This window comes from Carcharhinus amblyrhynchos, chromosome 10 (assembly GCF_965287045.1).
Source record: "Carcharhinus amblyrhynchos chromosome 10, sCarAmb.v2.hapA, whole genome shotgun sequence".
Classification (NCBI taxonomy): Eukaryota; Metazoa; Chordata; class Chondrichthyes; order Carcharhiniformes; family Carcharhinidae; genus Carcharhinus; species Carcharhinus amblyrhynchos.
This window is the reverse complement of record NC_137333.1, coordinates 11,369,430-11,387,297: the sequence shown is the minus strand read 5'-3', so window position 1 is coordinate 11,387,297 and position 17,868 is coordinate 11,369,430. Positions and strand designations below refer to the sequence as shown.

The 17,868-nt window shown below is 40.3% G+C and overlaps 1 protein-coding gene across 11 annotated transcripts in view; it reads left to right on the top strand.

Annotated features, from left to right (window-relative positions):
- The window catches only part of mycbp2 (MYC binding protein 2), a 175,416-nt gene that overhangs the window by 134,191 nt on the left and 23,357 nt on the right, over positions 1-17,868 (top strand). For all 11 annotated transcript variants that reach the window (XM_080198119.1, XM_080198120.1, XM_080198125.1 and 8 more), the window contains 8 exons: positions 1,629-1,798; positions 4,276-4,520; positions 8,011-8,178; positions 8,281-8,438; positions 11,861-12,060; positions 12,256-12,405; positions 13,751-13,911; positions 17,483-17,639. In XM_080198119.1, coding sequence (XP_080054245.1) covers positions 1,629-1,798; positions 4,276-4,520; positions 8,011-8,178; positions 8,281-8,438; positions 11,861-12,060; positions 12,256-12,405; positions 13,751-13,911; positions 17,483-17,639 — 1,409 coding nt within the window. The remainder of the gene's footprint in view (positions 1-1,628; positions 1,799-4,275; positions 4,521-8,010; positions 8,179-8,280; positions 8,439-11,860; positions 12,061-12,255; positions 12,406-13,750; positions 13,912-17,482; positions 17,640-17,868) is intronic.

The following is a 17,868-nucleotide window of genomic DNA, read 5'->3' as shown; positions in this document are numbered from 1 at the left end:
TTTGAATTGCAGAAATCGCTCCCCAAAATACTCTTAAAACAGCAGGTAGGGCATAATAAGAACATAAGAAATAGGAGCAGGAGTAGGCCATCTAGCCCCTTGAGCCTGCCCCGCCATTCAATAAGATCATGGCTGATAATTAACATAGCAAAGGCATAGCACTGAATTAAGTGTGTGCGGACTATGCCCGAACTACAGAAATGTTGGCAGCTGAACCAAGCTGCTGATTCTTCAAGATAAGTGACCTCTTGACCAGGAAGAGCACGATTGATTTTCCGCCCCCGCCCCAATTTTCAACCCCCTCAAGGCTAGCCTCCACCCATCCACCCCATTTGCCAGGAACTGCCTCCATTGGTTCCTGGTTGCAACCTCCAGCTGCTCATGTTCTTTTTCACTCACTGGTTAAGTGATCTGACAATATGGCTGGGCTTGCATCCACTGGAGTTTAGGAGATTGAGAGGTGATCTTGTTGAAACATCTAAGCTCCTAACGAGATGTGTTAGGGTGGATGCTGAAAGCATGTTTTCCCATGTGGGAGAGACTAGAACCAGGTTTAAAAAGAAGGGAATTCCCATTTAAGACAGATGAGAAAAGCTTCTTGTGGATCTTTGGAATTATCTGATCCAGAATGTGGTGGAAGCGGTGTTGGAGGTAGGTAGATTATTGACTAACAAGGAGGCCAAAGGTTACTGGGGCAGTGCAACGTGGAGTTGAGGCCACAATTGAAGCAATTATGATCTTACTGAATGGCAGAGCAGGCTCAAGGGGCCAAATGGCCCATTCCTGCTCCGAGTTCATATATAGGATCTGTCTTCCCTGACTGTCCTGAGAACTACTTCATTGTTCTTGTGTTCTCTCCAACTGACTCACTCCATCCTGCTCCAGAACCACATTTCACAACTTTCTAATCTCTGGGTATCCACTTTTCTCAAGGTCCTCATGTCAACACTTTTGTGACCAAACACTTCAAATCTCGGTCTTGAGCAAGCTCCCACAAAAAAAAACAATGAATTAATGACCAGATAATCTGTTTTAGTGATATTGACTGATATTGGCCAAGCTGCTGGGAGCAATTCCACGGCTCGTCCGAAGGTATTTTTTTTCATCCAGCAGAGCAGATGGAATCTTAGTTTAATGTCTCATCTGAAAGATAACTTCTCCATGGAATTACACTCACAGAATTGCAGCAGTCCCTCAGTACTGCATTGGAGTGACAGCTTGGATTTTTGTGAGAATAACAACCCTTCATTTGCACTCAGTGTTGCTTAATAAAACCAAAGAACCCACATGTTTTTTTAGCAGCCTTCCCAACTTGCCTGGCTACCTTCAACAATTCTGTACGTCCAGCCCCAGGACTCTGTTCCAGCACTCCTTTAAAATCGTACGATTTATTGCTTCTCCATACTGTCAAATACATTTTGGTTAAAATGTATTTAACACATCAGTGTTACAGTTCATCTGCCATGAGCTTTACCCATTTTCCCCTAATACCTGTTACAATCTGTCTTGTGATTACCATCAAGTCTCTATAGACAGTTGAACAGCCACTAAATTTGACACCCAAAGAATATGAAGTTAATCCACTTCTTGTTCGATCTAAAAGCTTTTTGTGTTTCCATTTGCAAAAGGTTGTGGTCGCTATGCTGGAGGACAGGGCTATAATAGCATTGGTCACTTCTGCGGCGGTTGGGCAGGGAACTGTGGTGATGGAGGAGTTGGAGGAAGCACCTGGTATCTCGTATGTGATCGTTGCAGAGAAAAATATCTCAGGGAGAAACAGGCTGCAGCTCGTGAGAAGGTATGTACTCCTTTGAACATTAAAATTGACTCCTATGCCCAGTAAAGGCAATCCGAGCAGCAGATTGTGGACTGATACCTCACCATGTTACTTCAGATTGCACAGCTTGATTCCTACATGGATTGGGCTTCAATTCAGGTGGGAATTATCCAGTGAGGGGTGTTTGAGCTTTATGGCACATTGTAATCCTCTGATTTTTAGGCACTCTTATCTCACTAAGTATACTGTTCCTGAGCAAATTTATGAATCTGCGCAATTTTGTACATATTCCACTTTTGGAGCAAATACAAAATTGTGCAAGGGATGGTATGGTGGTTAACATTGTTGCCTCACAGCACCAGGGACCCAGATTCGATTCCTGGCTTTAATCACTTTCTGCGTGGTGTCCGCACGTTCTCCCTGTTTCTGCTTGGGTTTCCTCCGGGTGCTTCGGTTTCCCCCCACAGTCCAAAAGACGTCCTGGTTAGGTGCATTGGCTGTGCTAAATTCTCCCTGTGTGTACCCGACCAGGCACCGAAGTGTGGCAACAAGGGGATTTCGCAGTGACTTCACTGCAGTGTTAATGTAAGCCTATTTGTGACACTAGTAAATAAACTTTTGCCACTATAAATTTAAGAAAGTATTGTCAATGGATGACCCTTCAAATGACTCAAGATCAGTTTCCTAATGGATACAAATCTTTGAACCTGCCTTCATTGTGGGAGTGAATTCTCTGCTTAAGCCATCAGTTTTCTAAGTGGAATGATTTATTTCATTGACATCCAAGTCAGCCCTAGGAAAGCTAGATTTCAGAATAAAACCAACATTGACTTTCCTTCAACAACAGATCTTAAACCTTAACCTCATTAGCACTCAGCAGAATTAACAATAAACACCTTTCCCATGTATTAACAATTCTTCTCTCTTCTTTGAATGAACTTGTTCAAGTAATGTGAGGTTATGGTAAATGAAGAATTGATTTGAGCTTGTGAAATTTCATCTGGGACTTTTGCAGACAAATGAGAAAGGGAAGATTTTCATCCCATTAGTCAGAGTACAACTGGCTCCCAATGGTAAACGTGAATTGTGCTGCTGCATCAAACCCTTCTCCAATGTTCCCATCTAGTTGATCAAAATAATAAAAAACAGAATATAGTGCTTTCTACACCACCCTGAAGCTTAAATGTTAACTGAAAATGAAAGTATTTACAGTTTGATATCTATTTAGCTATGAATGCTGACACAACTTGTCAGTCAGAGTTCTCATCAATAGTGCTTAGAAGAGAGAGATTCGGCTGATGATCATGTGGTTTAGGAAGGGCTGTGCAGCTCAAGTTTAAAAACTGGATTCCGTTAATGATGAACAGTTCAAGTTTAAGAATAATTAGTATATATTGTGATTTGATTTATTATTGTCACATGTATTGTGATACAGTGAAAAGTATTTCTTGCACAATATACGAGCACAGCATAGAAGAGAAGAGGGTGAAGAACGTAGTGCTACAATCATAGACTGTAAAGAAAGATCAATTTAATATAAGGTAGGTCCGTTCAAAAGTCTGATGGCAGTAGAGAAGAAGCTGTTTTCGAAATGGTTAGCATGTGATCTCAGACTTCTGTATCATCTTCCTGATGGAAGAAGGTAGAAGACTGTCCGGGGTGCGTGGGGTCCTTAAATTATGCTGGCCGCTTTACCAAGGCAGCGGCAAGTGTAGACAGAGTCAATGGATGGGAGACTGGTTTGCGTGATGGATTGGGCTTTATTTACAACTTTTGGTGGTTTCTTGAGGTCTTGGTCTGAGCTGGGGCTATACCAAGCTATAATACATCTGGAAAGAATGCTTTTTATCGTTTTGTTTAAAAATCCCACTTTCTCACATACAGTAATTTATCATTGAAAAAAGAGTGAAGCAATTTGGCACACATTCTGCAATCCTACAAAACTAAGATTCATGCTTGGTGTCTGAATTTACTGTATATTTTTCATTTTCCACTAGCACTCTGCATTGCACAAATATGTGACTAATTAGAAATACTGCACGAAATGAATAAAATTGTAATTTTGGTGCAGAGGTGATTTTATTTCCAAGCACATTATATATTGATGAGAATTTGTGGTACCTCAAGGAAAGTAATCCAAAAGATAGCACTATCCAAAACATTAGTAATTTGAAGAAAAGCTAGTGTTTCTGCCCTTGTTTACGAATAGATATTAATTATGTTGTTAGATGAATTCTGTGTATTTGAAGTATTCATTTTGTAGAACATTACTATTTGGGACCTTTTTGCTTTTACAAGTAAATGTCACCTTTTTTTATCCATTCCTCAGTAAATACTCATTTCTGCCTTAGTGATTTTATTTATAAAATATGATGAAATAGAATATTGGTTAAATATTTTTATCCTTTTGAGTTTTAAATAAAAAATGCTTTGAGTTCCCAGTTTGTTTTAATTTTGGGAAAAGGCACTCTATCAATGTTCGTTCTTTTCTATTTCAGGTGAAACAAGCCAGAAAAAAGCCAGTGCAAGTGAAGACACCACGAGCCTTGCCCTCTATGGAAGCTCATCAAGTGATTAAAGCCAACGCTATGTTTTTGCTCTCGCTGAGTAGTGCAGCAGAACCAAATATTCTCTGTTACCATACTCCAAGGCCTTTTCATTCACATCTTCCAAGTCTGAAAGAGGGCATCTCTGATGAGATGCCCAGTAAATATCCATGCCTTTATCTACAGACCCTTGCAAGGTAAAGCGTAACAGATTTGCTCAACAATGGCAGAGGTATCTGTACAGTAAAAATCGATTTAGGTAGGACAGTATTCCATTGTGCAAGAACAAATTAAACAGTTCCGCTTGTGGTACAAAATGACCTGATGCAACTTTAACGATTGTACCAGTTCAGATTAGTTGATAACACTTGTATCCCTGAGTCAAAAATGTGTGTTCAATACATGAGGTGTGCAAACACAATCTAGGCTGACACCTCAGGACAGTATTGAAGTAAAACTGTTATGTCTGGGGTGAAATGTTGAATTAAGGTACTATATACTACTTGGGTTTGGTGTTAAAATGCCACGGGACTACTGGAGTGTTCATCCCTCAACCATCATCACCCAAAGCAAAAACTAACAACTTAACTCATAGTTTGGAGAACTGTCTTGATGAAGGTTAGCTCTGATCTGTCCTTGCATTTGGAAGCTTTAAGATGATAAGTTGTTCATTTAAATCATGTGAACTTTGTTAGTGGCCGCTTCTTTTTGTTTTGGTTTTCTTTTGATTATTTTATGCCTTTGACCTTCCTCCTGTTGCAATATATGGCCAACGAATGTAGCCACTCTGTCACTTCATCCAGTTAACAAGTTAGTGCCTTTGACATCAAGTATCACCCAATGTTGGGCTGTCAAAATTAAACATGAACCAGTCCAAAGATGTGCGGGTTAGGTTGATTGGCCATGCTAAAATTGCCCCTGTGTGTCCTGAGATGCGTAGGTTAGAGGGATTAGTGGATAAAATATGTAGAGATTTGGGGGTAGGGCCTGGGTGGGATTGTGGTCGGTGAAGACTCGATGGGCCGAATGGCCGCTTTCTGAAATGTAGGGTTTCTATGATAAAGTTCTATGATGAAAACTGGTTAAGAGGAAATAGAATTTGTTGAAGGTGTAGAAGGAAGAAAGATGACTGTTTTGTCTGTTGCATGAGCTCCATCGTGTAAAGTTTGATTCCTCCCCCCCCCTCCTCCACCACCACCACCAACCCTTCATCTTGTAGGACTTCACAAACAACCATGTCAAATTCACATAGGCAAAGGAGCAAATTTTCCAAAAGTATGAAAATCTTTCGAATTTAGATGTTGCGATGCAGTAGTTCAAAAAGTATATATTTGGGCAGCATAAATGTTACACCCGATGAAGGTGGAAGTATACCGGTATAATTTATTATATAATGCATTGGTAATGTGTAACCCTCAAATAATAGACTTGTGCATGACACCTTGCAGAATGGCTTGTTAAACTGACTTTTACCTATACCCATCAGCTCCAAGAATGTGCAGCATAACTTGTGGGAAGAGTAAGCTGATAATGCAAGGGCAGTGAAGCACCTGGGACCTTAGTGAGCAGTGGGGTCAGCAGTCCATCTCCTTAACCACAGACCCAGATTTACTGGGGTTTTTGTCAGAATTTGCAGCTTCGAGTTTGACTGTACTTTAGGATCCAGCACAAACACAAGTATGTAATCCTGAGGTTGCATCCTTCATTTACTGTTCTGTTAGAGGCTGTGCTGTTGACCCACCCACCTAAGCCAAGTTACATCAAATTATTTAATGAGAATGTCCCTCTTCCATTCTCACATCACTTGTTAGAAACTTAATTGTACAATGAGGTATAACTGAGTTTTTAATTTTAATAAATGCTGCTGAGCAATGGAACTGGTCCTGAAAACACACATTTATATTGGCAATGCATTATTAATCATGGTTAATTTTAAATATTTTTTGAAGTTTGTTCCTGATATTTCAGCTTTTAACTTAATACCCAATCTTTATTTAACTCTAAATCTTTTAGAAAATGGTTTTATTATTAGTGCTTTTCAGTTCAAGGTTGGCTGGAGATGTAAGGATTCTTCAATGTGATTGACTGTCTGGATAGCTTGATGACATTACTGCAGCTCAACTAAGAACCCCCATTAAACAACAACTCTAAAGAGTTGAAGTTATTGCCACGGGGAGAACTAGATCTCCGAAGCTTTCTTGAGGTCAGTGGCGAGTGCCCTTGCTTTGCCACTGACTGCAGAATCTGGATCAATAGGATTTAAAGAGTGAAGCACAACAAAACTAGCAGAGAAGGAGCGTATTTAGAATTAATGAATTAGAGACAGCTTGGGTACAAACAAATACAGGGAAATAAAAATTGAGTTAGGCGAGAGAGAAAAAAAATTGGTAAAGAAAAGGTTTAAAATTTGACATTTTTGAAAGTTCAAACAACAATCTGTTATGTGCAGGTATGATATTGAGCAGTTTAAATTCTTCCCTTTCTGAATCAGAAATGTTGATTGACATTTCATATTAACAATCATTCTGTCGTTTGAAAGGTACTTGCGATGCTAAGTTCCAGCCCTAACTTTCTGTAGTGAGTTTAATGGAGTGTGTATCCAGCAATTTCTTAAAATAACAGAGGAGCCAAAGTCAAGAATCATAGAATCTACAGTGCAGAAGGAGGCCATTGGGCCCATCGAGCCTGCATTGACAACAACCCCACCCAGATCCTTTCCTATCCCTGTAACCCTATATTTTTACCCTCCTGACATTAAGGGGCAAGTTATCTTGGCCAGTCAACCTAACCCCCACATTTCTAGACCGTGGGAGGAAACCGGAGCGCCTGGAGGAAACCCATGTAGATACAGGAGAAATGTGCAAACTCCACATAGATAGTCACCCGAGGCCGGAATTGAACCCAAGGTCCCAGGCACTGAGGGAGCAGTGCTAACCACTGTGCCACCCATGCTCCACAAGCTGCCATTTGTACAAAGCAAACGGTGGAATTGTGTAAATGGGCCAGCTGATTCTGGAGATCGGCAACTCAATGCGTATCCTTTAAAACCCTGAATTCGCTGTCCAATTCCTTGATTAGAAGCGCCATGCATTGTGAGGATAATTTTTTGAATAATATCCCAACCAGTTTTTTTTCCCACCTAGCCAAAAATAAAGTCCTGGGCAATCCAAATATTTCTTTAATAAATGTGTAATAAATATTTGGATATCTGATCCCTTTGTATTAAGCTCAGTGGTTGCCTATCACATTGGAGTGGGAATACCAGCAGGAGGAAATTGGTGGAATTATTTACAGCACCTCACACCATTTCCTTGCTCAACAGCCGAAAGAGGGAGGTCAATTTCCTTGCTGGTTTAAAAACATCTCAGCACATTAAAGATCAAACCCCAGGCCTTTCTAGTATGCATGATTTCACTACCACACAAAATCCTCATTTTCTACTGTAAGATTTATCTTTCACTGATTTTTTTTTTAAAACAAAAAAATTCAGAATCAGAGACATGATTAGGATTGTCTTTCATTTGTGAAGTCACATTGATTCTTAAAATAACATTAAGTCAACTATCCTTGCAATCCTCCTACAATCTTCTGGTTTAGTATACATAGACTTCTGAATAGGTATTACCTTGTGAAAATCATTTGCTGCGCAACGTAACTGATTCACAATTGTGAAACTCTGCCTAATAGACAGCATTCGGAGAACTTTACTGGCTACCACGACGATCACCTGTTCCAAGATGAAATGAGATACCTTCGTTCCACCTCTGTACCAGCGCCATACATATCTGTCACACCAGATGCCTGCCCTCATGTATTTGACGAGCCTGAAACCAACCTGAAATCAATGCCTCCTAGGTAATTTTAAACAATTATGGTAGTATTAAAGATGGATGTTGGAAACTAATAACTTCTTTCTTACCATGTATATGTGATGGTGTATTGGATCTGTTTTTACAGTCTTGAAACAAGCCCTATTATGGAAAATGATACAGCAAAGCGTAGCGTCTTCCAACGATCGTACTCAGTTGTTGCATCAGAATATGACAAACAGCACTCTACTTCACCTGCCCGTGTGAAGGCTATTCCCAGGAGAAGAGTTAACAGTGGTGATGCAGGTGAGAAGTCATTGGCTATGATGGTGATTACATATAACATGGTTTTCTTCAATATTTTTTATTTGTCTCAAAAACACAGTTACATCAAACTTCAGTATGGTCATTAACATCTTGGAGACAAGCAAACATCCACAATCTGAAATAAAAACAGAATATGCTGGAATTACGTTATGGCAGCATTTGTGGAGTGAAATTCAGTCCTGTGAGCTTTCATCAAATGTAATAGGGGCGGGTGAGCAAGGGGTGGATGGGGCAAGGACAAAAGGAAGCCCTGTGATAGGTTGGAAAACGGGAGAGGTTGAATGACAGAACAATTTGAATTCCAGGACCAAAGAGAAGGGTATTGGGAAGAAAAGAAACAAAAGGTGTTCTAGAACACGTGTGCTGCTGACTGGAATAGTTCAGCGCTGTGGTCGTGAAGATTGTAGAGTGCCTAATCAAAAGATGATGCAATGCAGTTCCTTCAACTTGCATTGGGCTTCACCTGGACGATGCAGTAGGCAAAGAACAGAAATGTCATTGAGAGCATTGGCAGGTCACTAGAATTGAAGGGAAGTGTTCAACAAAGCAGTCACCAAATCTGTGTTTGGGTTCCTGAATGTAGAGGAGAGTGCCTTGTGAGCAGAGCGTACCGTCTACTAAAATGCAAGAGGTAAATGCAAATCTCTGCTTCACCTGTAACGAGTGATTGGGACCTTGAGTAATGAGGAAAGTTGAGGTAAAAGGGCAGGTGTTATATCACCACAATCTGAAAAGCATTTATTGACTCATAATTTGCTGTCAAAATAATAATAGTGCTTGCTGTTATTAATGCTAAACAGCAATTTTAGGCAAGGACAAATGCAGGGAAATTGAAAATTTGTGTCAGAAAATGTTGCTGTGCTGTTATCTTCGTGAAAACAGGTTTTAGTTGCGTTACATGTGGAGGCATTGTACTTGCATTATAGATGCAAACCATACCACAAGTCAAATCTTGTCTATTTCAGTCTAAATGCCATTTTGATGTGTTAAATACAGCCAGTCAACAACTTGAAGTGAAAAATAACAAATACAACTGTGAAGACTCATTCTGTTAAGTTTAATTATTTCAGAGATTTTTATTTATTGTTTCCCTCTTTCTCACACTCTTTCTGAAACTAATTGGACACTATATTCATCAGTGTACATGTCCTTCTCAGTCCTTGCTGAGTTAATTGCACAGTCCTTCAATCTGATTGCTTAAGGAGATACATAGTTGCTTGTATTATTCACTATTTTTCCACCTCAACCTTCCTGAAAGTAGCAGTAATTAAATGGGCATAGGCAACTGAAAAGAATAGCAGGTGTCACTTGCTGAACCATTAAAGCGAATTCTGGACTGTTATATAGAAACACTTTAATAGGCATACTGTAAAATGTGGAAATTTTTTTGACCGTAAATATGGGATCACCAATCAGTCATTTGACAATAGTTCAATTGGAATTCTTAACCTGTTTTTTAAACTGCAAAAATGCATAAATTACTACCCTTCTCTGAAATTCCTTTTTGCAGTTGTCATTCAGCCTCAATATGACAACTTATCTTTCAATTCTTTGTGTCACTTTCATAGCTGTTTCTGAAGAAAAGTTGGGCCATTTTTGAATTTGGAGGGCATAAACATGGCTAACATAATTTGAACTTTTTGATTGATATGCCTCAATTGATGCACAGGCTCGTCTAATATGAATAAGGCCAAATCCCCTTTTTTGACCTGTCCTAAAATTTATGAAAAAATTCCTCTTAAAAGTAAAAATCAGATTAACCAAATCAATTTGATTACATAGCCACTTTTCTGGTGTCTCTATAATCTCTAAATCGATGTAATCTCCTTCAGCACCACAACACTTCGAAATATATGCACTCATCCAATTCTGGCCTCTTGAGCATCACTGATTCTAATCATTCCATCTTTGGCTGTGCAACCAGCTGCCTAGGCCCTAAGCACTGGAATTTCCCCAACACACACACACACCCCCGCTCTGCCTCTCCATCTCTCTCCTTTTCATAAAACCTTTTGAGCAAGCTTTTGGTCATCTGATTTTAATAGTTCCTTACGTGACTCAATGTAATATTTACAATGCTTCCATACTTTGGGACATTTTCTCACATTAATAGTTCTGTAAATATAAGTTGTTGTGTCGTCTTATCCTGCATACATGTATTGTTTGTCACAAGTAAGCTTACATTCATACTGCAATGCATTTATTGTGAAAACCCCCTAGTTACCACACTCAGGGCGGCGCCTGTTCGGGTACACTGAGGGAGAATTTAGCATGGCCAGCGTACCTAACTAGCACTACTTTCAGGCTGTGCGAAGAAACCGAAGCACCCGGAGGGAACCCACACAGACATGAGGAGAACGTGCAAACTCCACGCAGACAGACCCAGGCCAGGAATCGAACCCAGATCCCTGGCGCTGTGGAGCAGCAGTGCTAATCACTGTGCTCAGATAAATTTATTCATGCTTTATCTCATGAATGTGGAAATCAAAATGCTCATTAAAAGGTGCTAAACTTTTTACCAAAAATCTTCATGACAATGGATAGAGAAAAAAAATGTTGTGAATAAGTGCCATTCATATTCATAAATTGCAATTTCCGTATTGTCCTTCTGCATCACACCTCAGTGGTCATTGCTGAGTTAGTGGATTCCGCTTTTGGTGCAGAGTAGTAAGTTGACTAAAAGCTGATACTAGTCAGTATCAAAAACAGGAGAGAATGATGTGAAAGCAACCCAAGTGATGAGAAGCTGTAAGAAGAGTGGAAGAATTTTTTTCAAATTGCTTTAAATCAAGCAAGATGTCCTACTGAAATGGAGTAGCATTATGTGCTCAGTATTTTTATATCATTCAAAACGGTGCTATATTGTTGAAAATGGGTGAAAGCAGTTGTAAGAGATTCATCAGGAAATTCCAAACAAAATGGAACACAAAAGAGACCGAAGTGGAGCACACACTTGGTTAATTTGCAGGGTTACGGAGCGAAAACCGGAATGTAGGACTAACTTGGACAGTCTGTCAAAGCTGTCATAGTTGCAACATTTCCATGATCTTGTATGCCCATCCAATGGAAAAATAAACCCACTTAACAATTGCCATTACGTAAATTTGTGTATTTTGATGTAAGCTGCCAGTTAGAACTTTCAATTCTGATGGATTGTCCCAAATGTCTTGCTTACAGTTGCAGATATTTGGAAAGCCTGTCCATTTGTTACTTGAAAATGGATCCGCTAGGGTGTGGTGAACCTTAAAGCTGTTATTCTTATTGGAATGGATAGAGGGGGCCTCTCCCCATCCTGGGTGATATGAGTGATTCAGTAAAGCAAACTGTTTACAGTAGAGCTTTTAATGTCACAGTACCTCATTCATTTTCAAATGTTTTAGCTATTACATGTTCTTTAACAGAAGTAGGGTCATCGCTTCTTCGGCATCCATCCCCTGAGCTGTCTCGCCTGATCTCAGCTCACAGCTCATTGCCCAAAGGAGAACGGAATTTCCAGTGGCCTGTCCTAGCATTCGTCATACAGCACCATGATCTAGAAGGATTGGAAATGGCAATGAGACATGCTCTAAGAAAATCCGCTTGCAGAGTCTATGCGATGGAGGTCAGTACAATAATCAATGTGTCTATTTCGAAGCAGCCAAAATACCTGCTTGCCATTTAAGCATTCAGTAGATAAGAATTCAGGCATGTCTTACATTTATGATCGAATGGTTTAATTAATTTAGTGCAGAGCTTCCAAAATTTTGACCAGAGTGTAAAGTTTAAATGTGTGGTGGCTGTTTTTCAATTTAAACAGGCCTTCAACTGGCTGTTGTGCAGTGTAATTCAGACAACTGCTCTCCATGATATTCTGTGGCATTTTGTGGCATCCCTAACTCCTGCTCCCTTGGAGTCTGAAGATGAAGAAGTTGATGATAACAAGGTGAACAAAGAGAATATAGAACAGGTTGGTTAAATATTGCAGTCCCTTAGAGTATTTGCTTCATAAGGGAAATGATGTTTGGATCATCTGCATTCTTTAAACAAGTCCAAGAAATTAGACTGGTTATTTTAGGCTTTCTGATGTTTGTGTGTATGAAATAAAGCAGAATTTAGGCTGGAGGGAGCAGATGTGATCAGAGTGCCAGGAATTTGCCCCAAAGAAGAAATTGCTGGATTTTTGGCGTTTTGTGCCTCTGTTAATAGAAGTGTCTGCCCACAGATGGGCACATGAGCACAAGTGATGCCTCTCAGTCCCTTCCCAAGGTGTCTGCTACAGGCTCGCCACTCGCAATCTGTTCTTCATCCCAAACAAAGAGCTTTCTGTAATAGTGCAAATGTCATTCATTGTCCAGTTGCTGTTAAAGGTCCTCGCCTAATAGTTGTGTGCTTTTTGCGAGTATATTTGTTCTACTCGAGCTAGTGCATCCTCGTTATATTTACAAAATGCTATCAATATTCTATTTGAGTCCAATTGGTATTTTCCATCATAATGCTTCCCCCTCTGTGTCTCCTAAGTGCTCCAATATGAGCTTTTAATTGTGCACTTACCTTGGCAATTGCCACCCCCACCTCCCCCGGGGGTTCCTTTCTAATACCCGTAATTAATATACCCAGCTGGCAGGATTTTAAATTTTGAATCCTCTCTTCAGTTCTTGTCCCCTCTGCACTCCTGGATGAGGTCCAGTGCATCTCCAATGGGCAATTACCATTTACATGTAAATTACCTGACGCTGGAAAACAGATGAGGGTCAGCAGCATATATTATGCAGGCAGCTCCACCCATGTAAAAGTCTATTGGAAAGCCTGTATTTTTTTTTCTACTGCTATATGTTTAGATTACCGTGATCATTAGATTATGTAGTCAAGGCCAAAAACTATGATGGGCAAACTCCAGTTATAATTATGGATAATTAACCATGCGCACTGTTTGAGCACGCTTTTAATGGTGATAACTCAGAAAATGGCTAATGTACAGTCTAAGCATGATTTATCCAGTCAGTCAAGCATCTGCAGTAGAGCGCAGCAAAGATTTGTGCTTTATGCACTTACAATGAAACTTCTTACTGCGATTGACAAAATTCCACTGCACTGTTACACATCTAATTTTATCAGATTTGTGGCACCACCCGTCCCAATAATGTGATCTTCGCCGTACAGACTTGAATACGGATCCCTTATTGCTAAAGCATTGAACGCTTCACTCAAACCCTTCCTTTCCTGGGATATGGTGATGCAAATATATGATGAACAATGTTGCTAAATTTGTATGAGTTATCAATGAAAGCTGTCTTTTTTTTGATGTAAAACAGGAAAGAGACACAGGAGTTTGTGAGCACCCACTGTCTGACATTGTGATCGCTGGAGAAGCGGCTCATCCTTTGCCTGAAACTTTCCACCGCCTGCTGCAAACTATTTCAGACCTGATGATGTCACTCCCCAGTGGCAGTTCACTGCAGCAGATGGCTCTACGGTAGGTTGTTACTCTTCTACATAAGCAGTAGAACAGATCCTACAAACTGCAAAGTTACAAAGACAGTGACAGATTATCAGACTTCAGTCTTTCAGGGTTGGGATAGTAGTGGTGCAGTGATTAAATTGACAACATTTAGGGTGGCACAGTGGTTAGCACTCCTGCTTCACAGCGATCAAGACCAGGAATTGATTCATGGCTGGGGTCGCTGTCTGTGCAGAGTTTGTACATACTCCTCATGTCTGTGGGGGTTTCCTCTGGGTGCTCCAGTTTCCTCCCAGAGCCCAAACATATGTGGGTTAGGGTGGATTGGCCATGCTAAATTGCCCCTGAGTGTCGGGGCATTAGAAGGGTAAAAAAGTGGCATTGCGGAGCTAGGGCCCCGTTGGGATTGTGATCAGTGCAGGCTTGATGGGCCAAATGGCTTCCTTCTGTTCTGTAGAGATTCTATGAAATTTCATTAATCTATCAACATTTTCTGCTTGTGTTGTGACGTACGTTATTTTGTCTTTTAAGTGTGCCTTTGCTGTAAAATATTTGGTTTCCTGAGTTGCATCTGTAGGAAATTTTGAATAATCTTTGTATGGTTTGATGACCAATGATACCTAATAGGTCTTAAGAAGTAGCTGCCCATCCAGTGCACATATAAGGAAAACAGCCTCAAAGAAATCAAAAGATTTCTGGCTGGAAAATCTCAGCATGTCTAGCAGCATCTGTAAGGAGAGAAAGGAGCTGACGTTCTGAGCCCAGGTGACCCTTTGTCAAAGCTAAAAGGCATAGAAAGTGGGAGATATTTATACCGCAGGGCGAGGCAATGAAAGATGAGTCATAGCCATAGAAACCAGGGTTAAAAATTGCTAATAGCTGTCCACAGAGAATAAAGGGTGTAAATGGCCAAATGGCAGGGAAACTCTAAGTTGTGACAGACAGAGATGTTGCGGGTGGGGTGGGGGGTGCAGGGGGAAGGGGACAGAGGTAGAATGTAGAAAAGAGGAAGCCGGGGGGGTGGTTGAGGAGAAAAAAATCTTAATCCAGTCTCAACATCAAATTCAACAACTTCAGATGATTTGCTCTACCCCACCTCGGCCCCCTTTTGTTTTCATTCTATTTAATTTTTTTGACTGTTCTCTATCTTGTATTGTCTTTCTTCATTTTTCTTACCCCACCCCCCACTCTTTCCCCTTATTTCATCCCCCTTCCCCTTCCCTTACCTTTTCTCCTCCCGCCGCTTCTCCTTTTCTGCATTCTATCTCTGTCCCATTCCCCCTCCTGTCAACCCCTTCCCCCAACATCTCCATCTGTCACAGCTTACAGCTTCTCTGCTTTTTATTCTATTAGCAGTCTTTTCCCATGGTTTTCCCTCCCCATGTAGTATAAATATCTCCCACTTTCTATGCCTTTTAGCCTTGACAAAGAGGTCATCTGGGCTCGAAATGTCAGTTCTTTTCTCTCCTTACAGATGCTGCCAGACCTGCTGAGATTTTCCAGTGTTTTCTCCTTTGGTTTCGGATTCCAGCATCTGCAGTAATTTGTTTTTAGCCTTAAAGAAATGTTTCTGATTAGCTCGTGTAATTGCCTTACCTATAAATATTCTAGGGATTGTACTTCATGAGACTGGAGGTGATGTAATGAAAAGTCTGGCAGAGTAAGAGGCCTTTGGTTTGATTCATCATCTTTGAGTTAGAAGGCATAAGTTTGCATAATGGTGGAAGTGCAACCATTGGTCTCATCAGAGCAATCTGTGGAGAAGGAGATGAGCCAAAATTCTATTGTTTATTGTCTGGTGAAAATTGCCAGAAGGTGCAGGTGCATGGAAGAGGCCAGAAATTAGCTTGGCTTTGCGCTCTCGTGGTTGAATTATTTACCAGACATTGCAGCTAAAATAGCCACTTGGATGAGGTACCACAGGATTACTGACACCAGTGAAATTGTACACAGCTTTAAGAACAATAGGGGTGAGGAGCTTTTCTTTTTTAAAAAAAAATTTGGATTTGAAGAAAAATAACTTTAGGAAAGCATGGTGGCGTAGTAGTTAGCACTGCTGCCTGACAGCGCAGGTTCAATTTCAACATTGGGTGACTGTGGAGTTTCCATGTTCTCCGTCTGCGTGGGTTTCCTCCGGGTGCTCCGGTTTCCTCCCACACTCCAAAGACGTGCAGGTTAGGTGGATTGGTCATGCTAAATTGTCCTTTAGGGGATTAGCAGAGTAAATACATGGGGTTACGGGGATCAGAATTGTTGTCAGTGCAGGCTTGATGGGCTGAAAGGCTGCCTTCTGCACTTGAGGGATTCTAACTTGCGATGGGTCGTCATCTAATTGAAGTTGCTCAAAACAAACCATTTGTTTTGAAGTAAATAGAATCCCAAATCAACAGAGTCAACTAATTGAAAAACAAATCAATGTTGTTGTGCTTTGAAAATGACATAAAGATGAACGTTTGAGGCTTATTTTTAGCTTAAAAGTTTCCCAAGATTGTAATTTTCATTTTTGGCAAGTTTTTTTAAAATACTTTATGTAGATGCACCAGCTCTCATTCTCTAACCATAAAGAATTTATGGGGAAAAATCTATTAAGCTAACAATTGAAACAAGATGTGATCTGAGCATTTTATAAATAGAAGTAATCAGATTCAAATGTTGCTCAAGTTGTTTTTGTTTTACTTTTATTACATGTGTCTAAGTAAATATCTGTTTCAGATGCTAGAAATCTGAAACAAAAACTGAAAATGCTGGGGAAGCATAGGTGATCAGTCAGCATTGGTGACATGAGAGGCAAGTTAGCAGTTTGCTGTGGATCCATTTTCAAACCAGTTTGTGCTTGGAAAATGGATTTGTATTTGGAACTTTTGACTTGTCTGTTCAGATACTGGATGGTCCATTTGGCTTATCCATTTTTTTTTACTGGTTTGGTTTAATAAGTCGCCATCTCTTCGGACAGTTCTTGGAAAAAGCCAGTACAGCCGTAATGGAACAAATGGCCTTTTTTTTGTGTTATATGTTGCTCTAATTTACTGAATTTAGTGCTTCAGACTGCATGATTTTGTAGCCTAATACACCCTCAATTTGTGAAATGTTCTGTCCCAGTTATAATATGTATGCCTATTTAACGTGATCAGATGTGACGTTAAATGTTTGAATGTTACTTCATGATGGATAGGTAGTCTTGACCTCAAGAGTCAAATCCTCAAGTTTTAAAATGTATTTATTAGTGTCACAAGTAGGCTTACATTAATACTGCAATGAAGTTACTGTGAAAATCCTAGTCACCATATGCCAGCAACTGTTTGGGTACACTGAGGGAGAATTTAGCATGACCAATGCACCTAACCTGCACGTCTTTTGGACTGTGGGAGAAAACCAGAGCACCCAGAGGAAAGCCATGCAGACACGGGGTGAACGTGCAGACTCTACACAGACAGTGACCCAGGTCCATGTAAGCACTTATGCCACCATGCCGTCTTAGAAATTACTATCTTTCCTTTTCTTCCTCCCCCACCCCTCCTAGTTCCCAATATGACATCAATTTTCAAATCTCAGACATATCTTTATTAATTTTTGGCTTTGTAACTAGATGCTGGAGTCTGAAATTCAAGCAGTCTGATCATCAGTTCCTTCATCAGAGCAATGTTTTTCACCACATCAATAATATTCTTTCTAAATCTGATGATGGAGACAGCGAAGAAAGCTTTAACATCAGTGTGCAGTCTGGTTATGAAGCCTTGAATCAGGTAAAATTCATTTTATACAATATCTGCTAACAGCTATTACAAGATGAAATTAGACTTCTGGGGTTGTGGTTCAGTTAACTTCTTGCCGCACAGTGGACCCTAGTATCGGGTTTTCCCCCTCGCTGCCTGGTACCAGAAATTATTTGGTGCAGTATTGCTATCACCTAGAGTACCAGGTTATTGCTGAGCCCAGTCTTTTCCTCACCCAACATAGATTCTAAAACTGGAT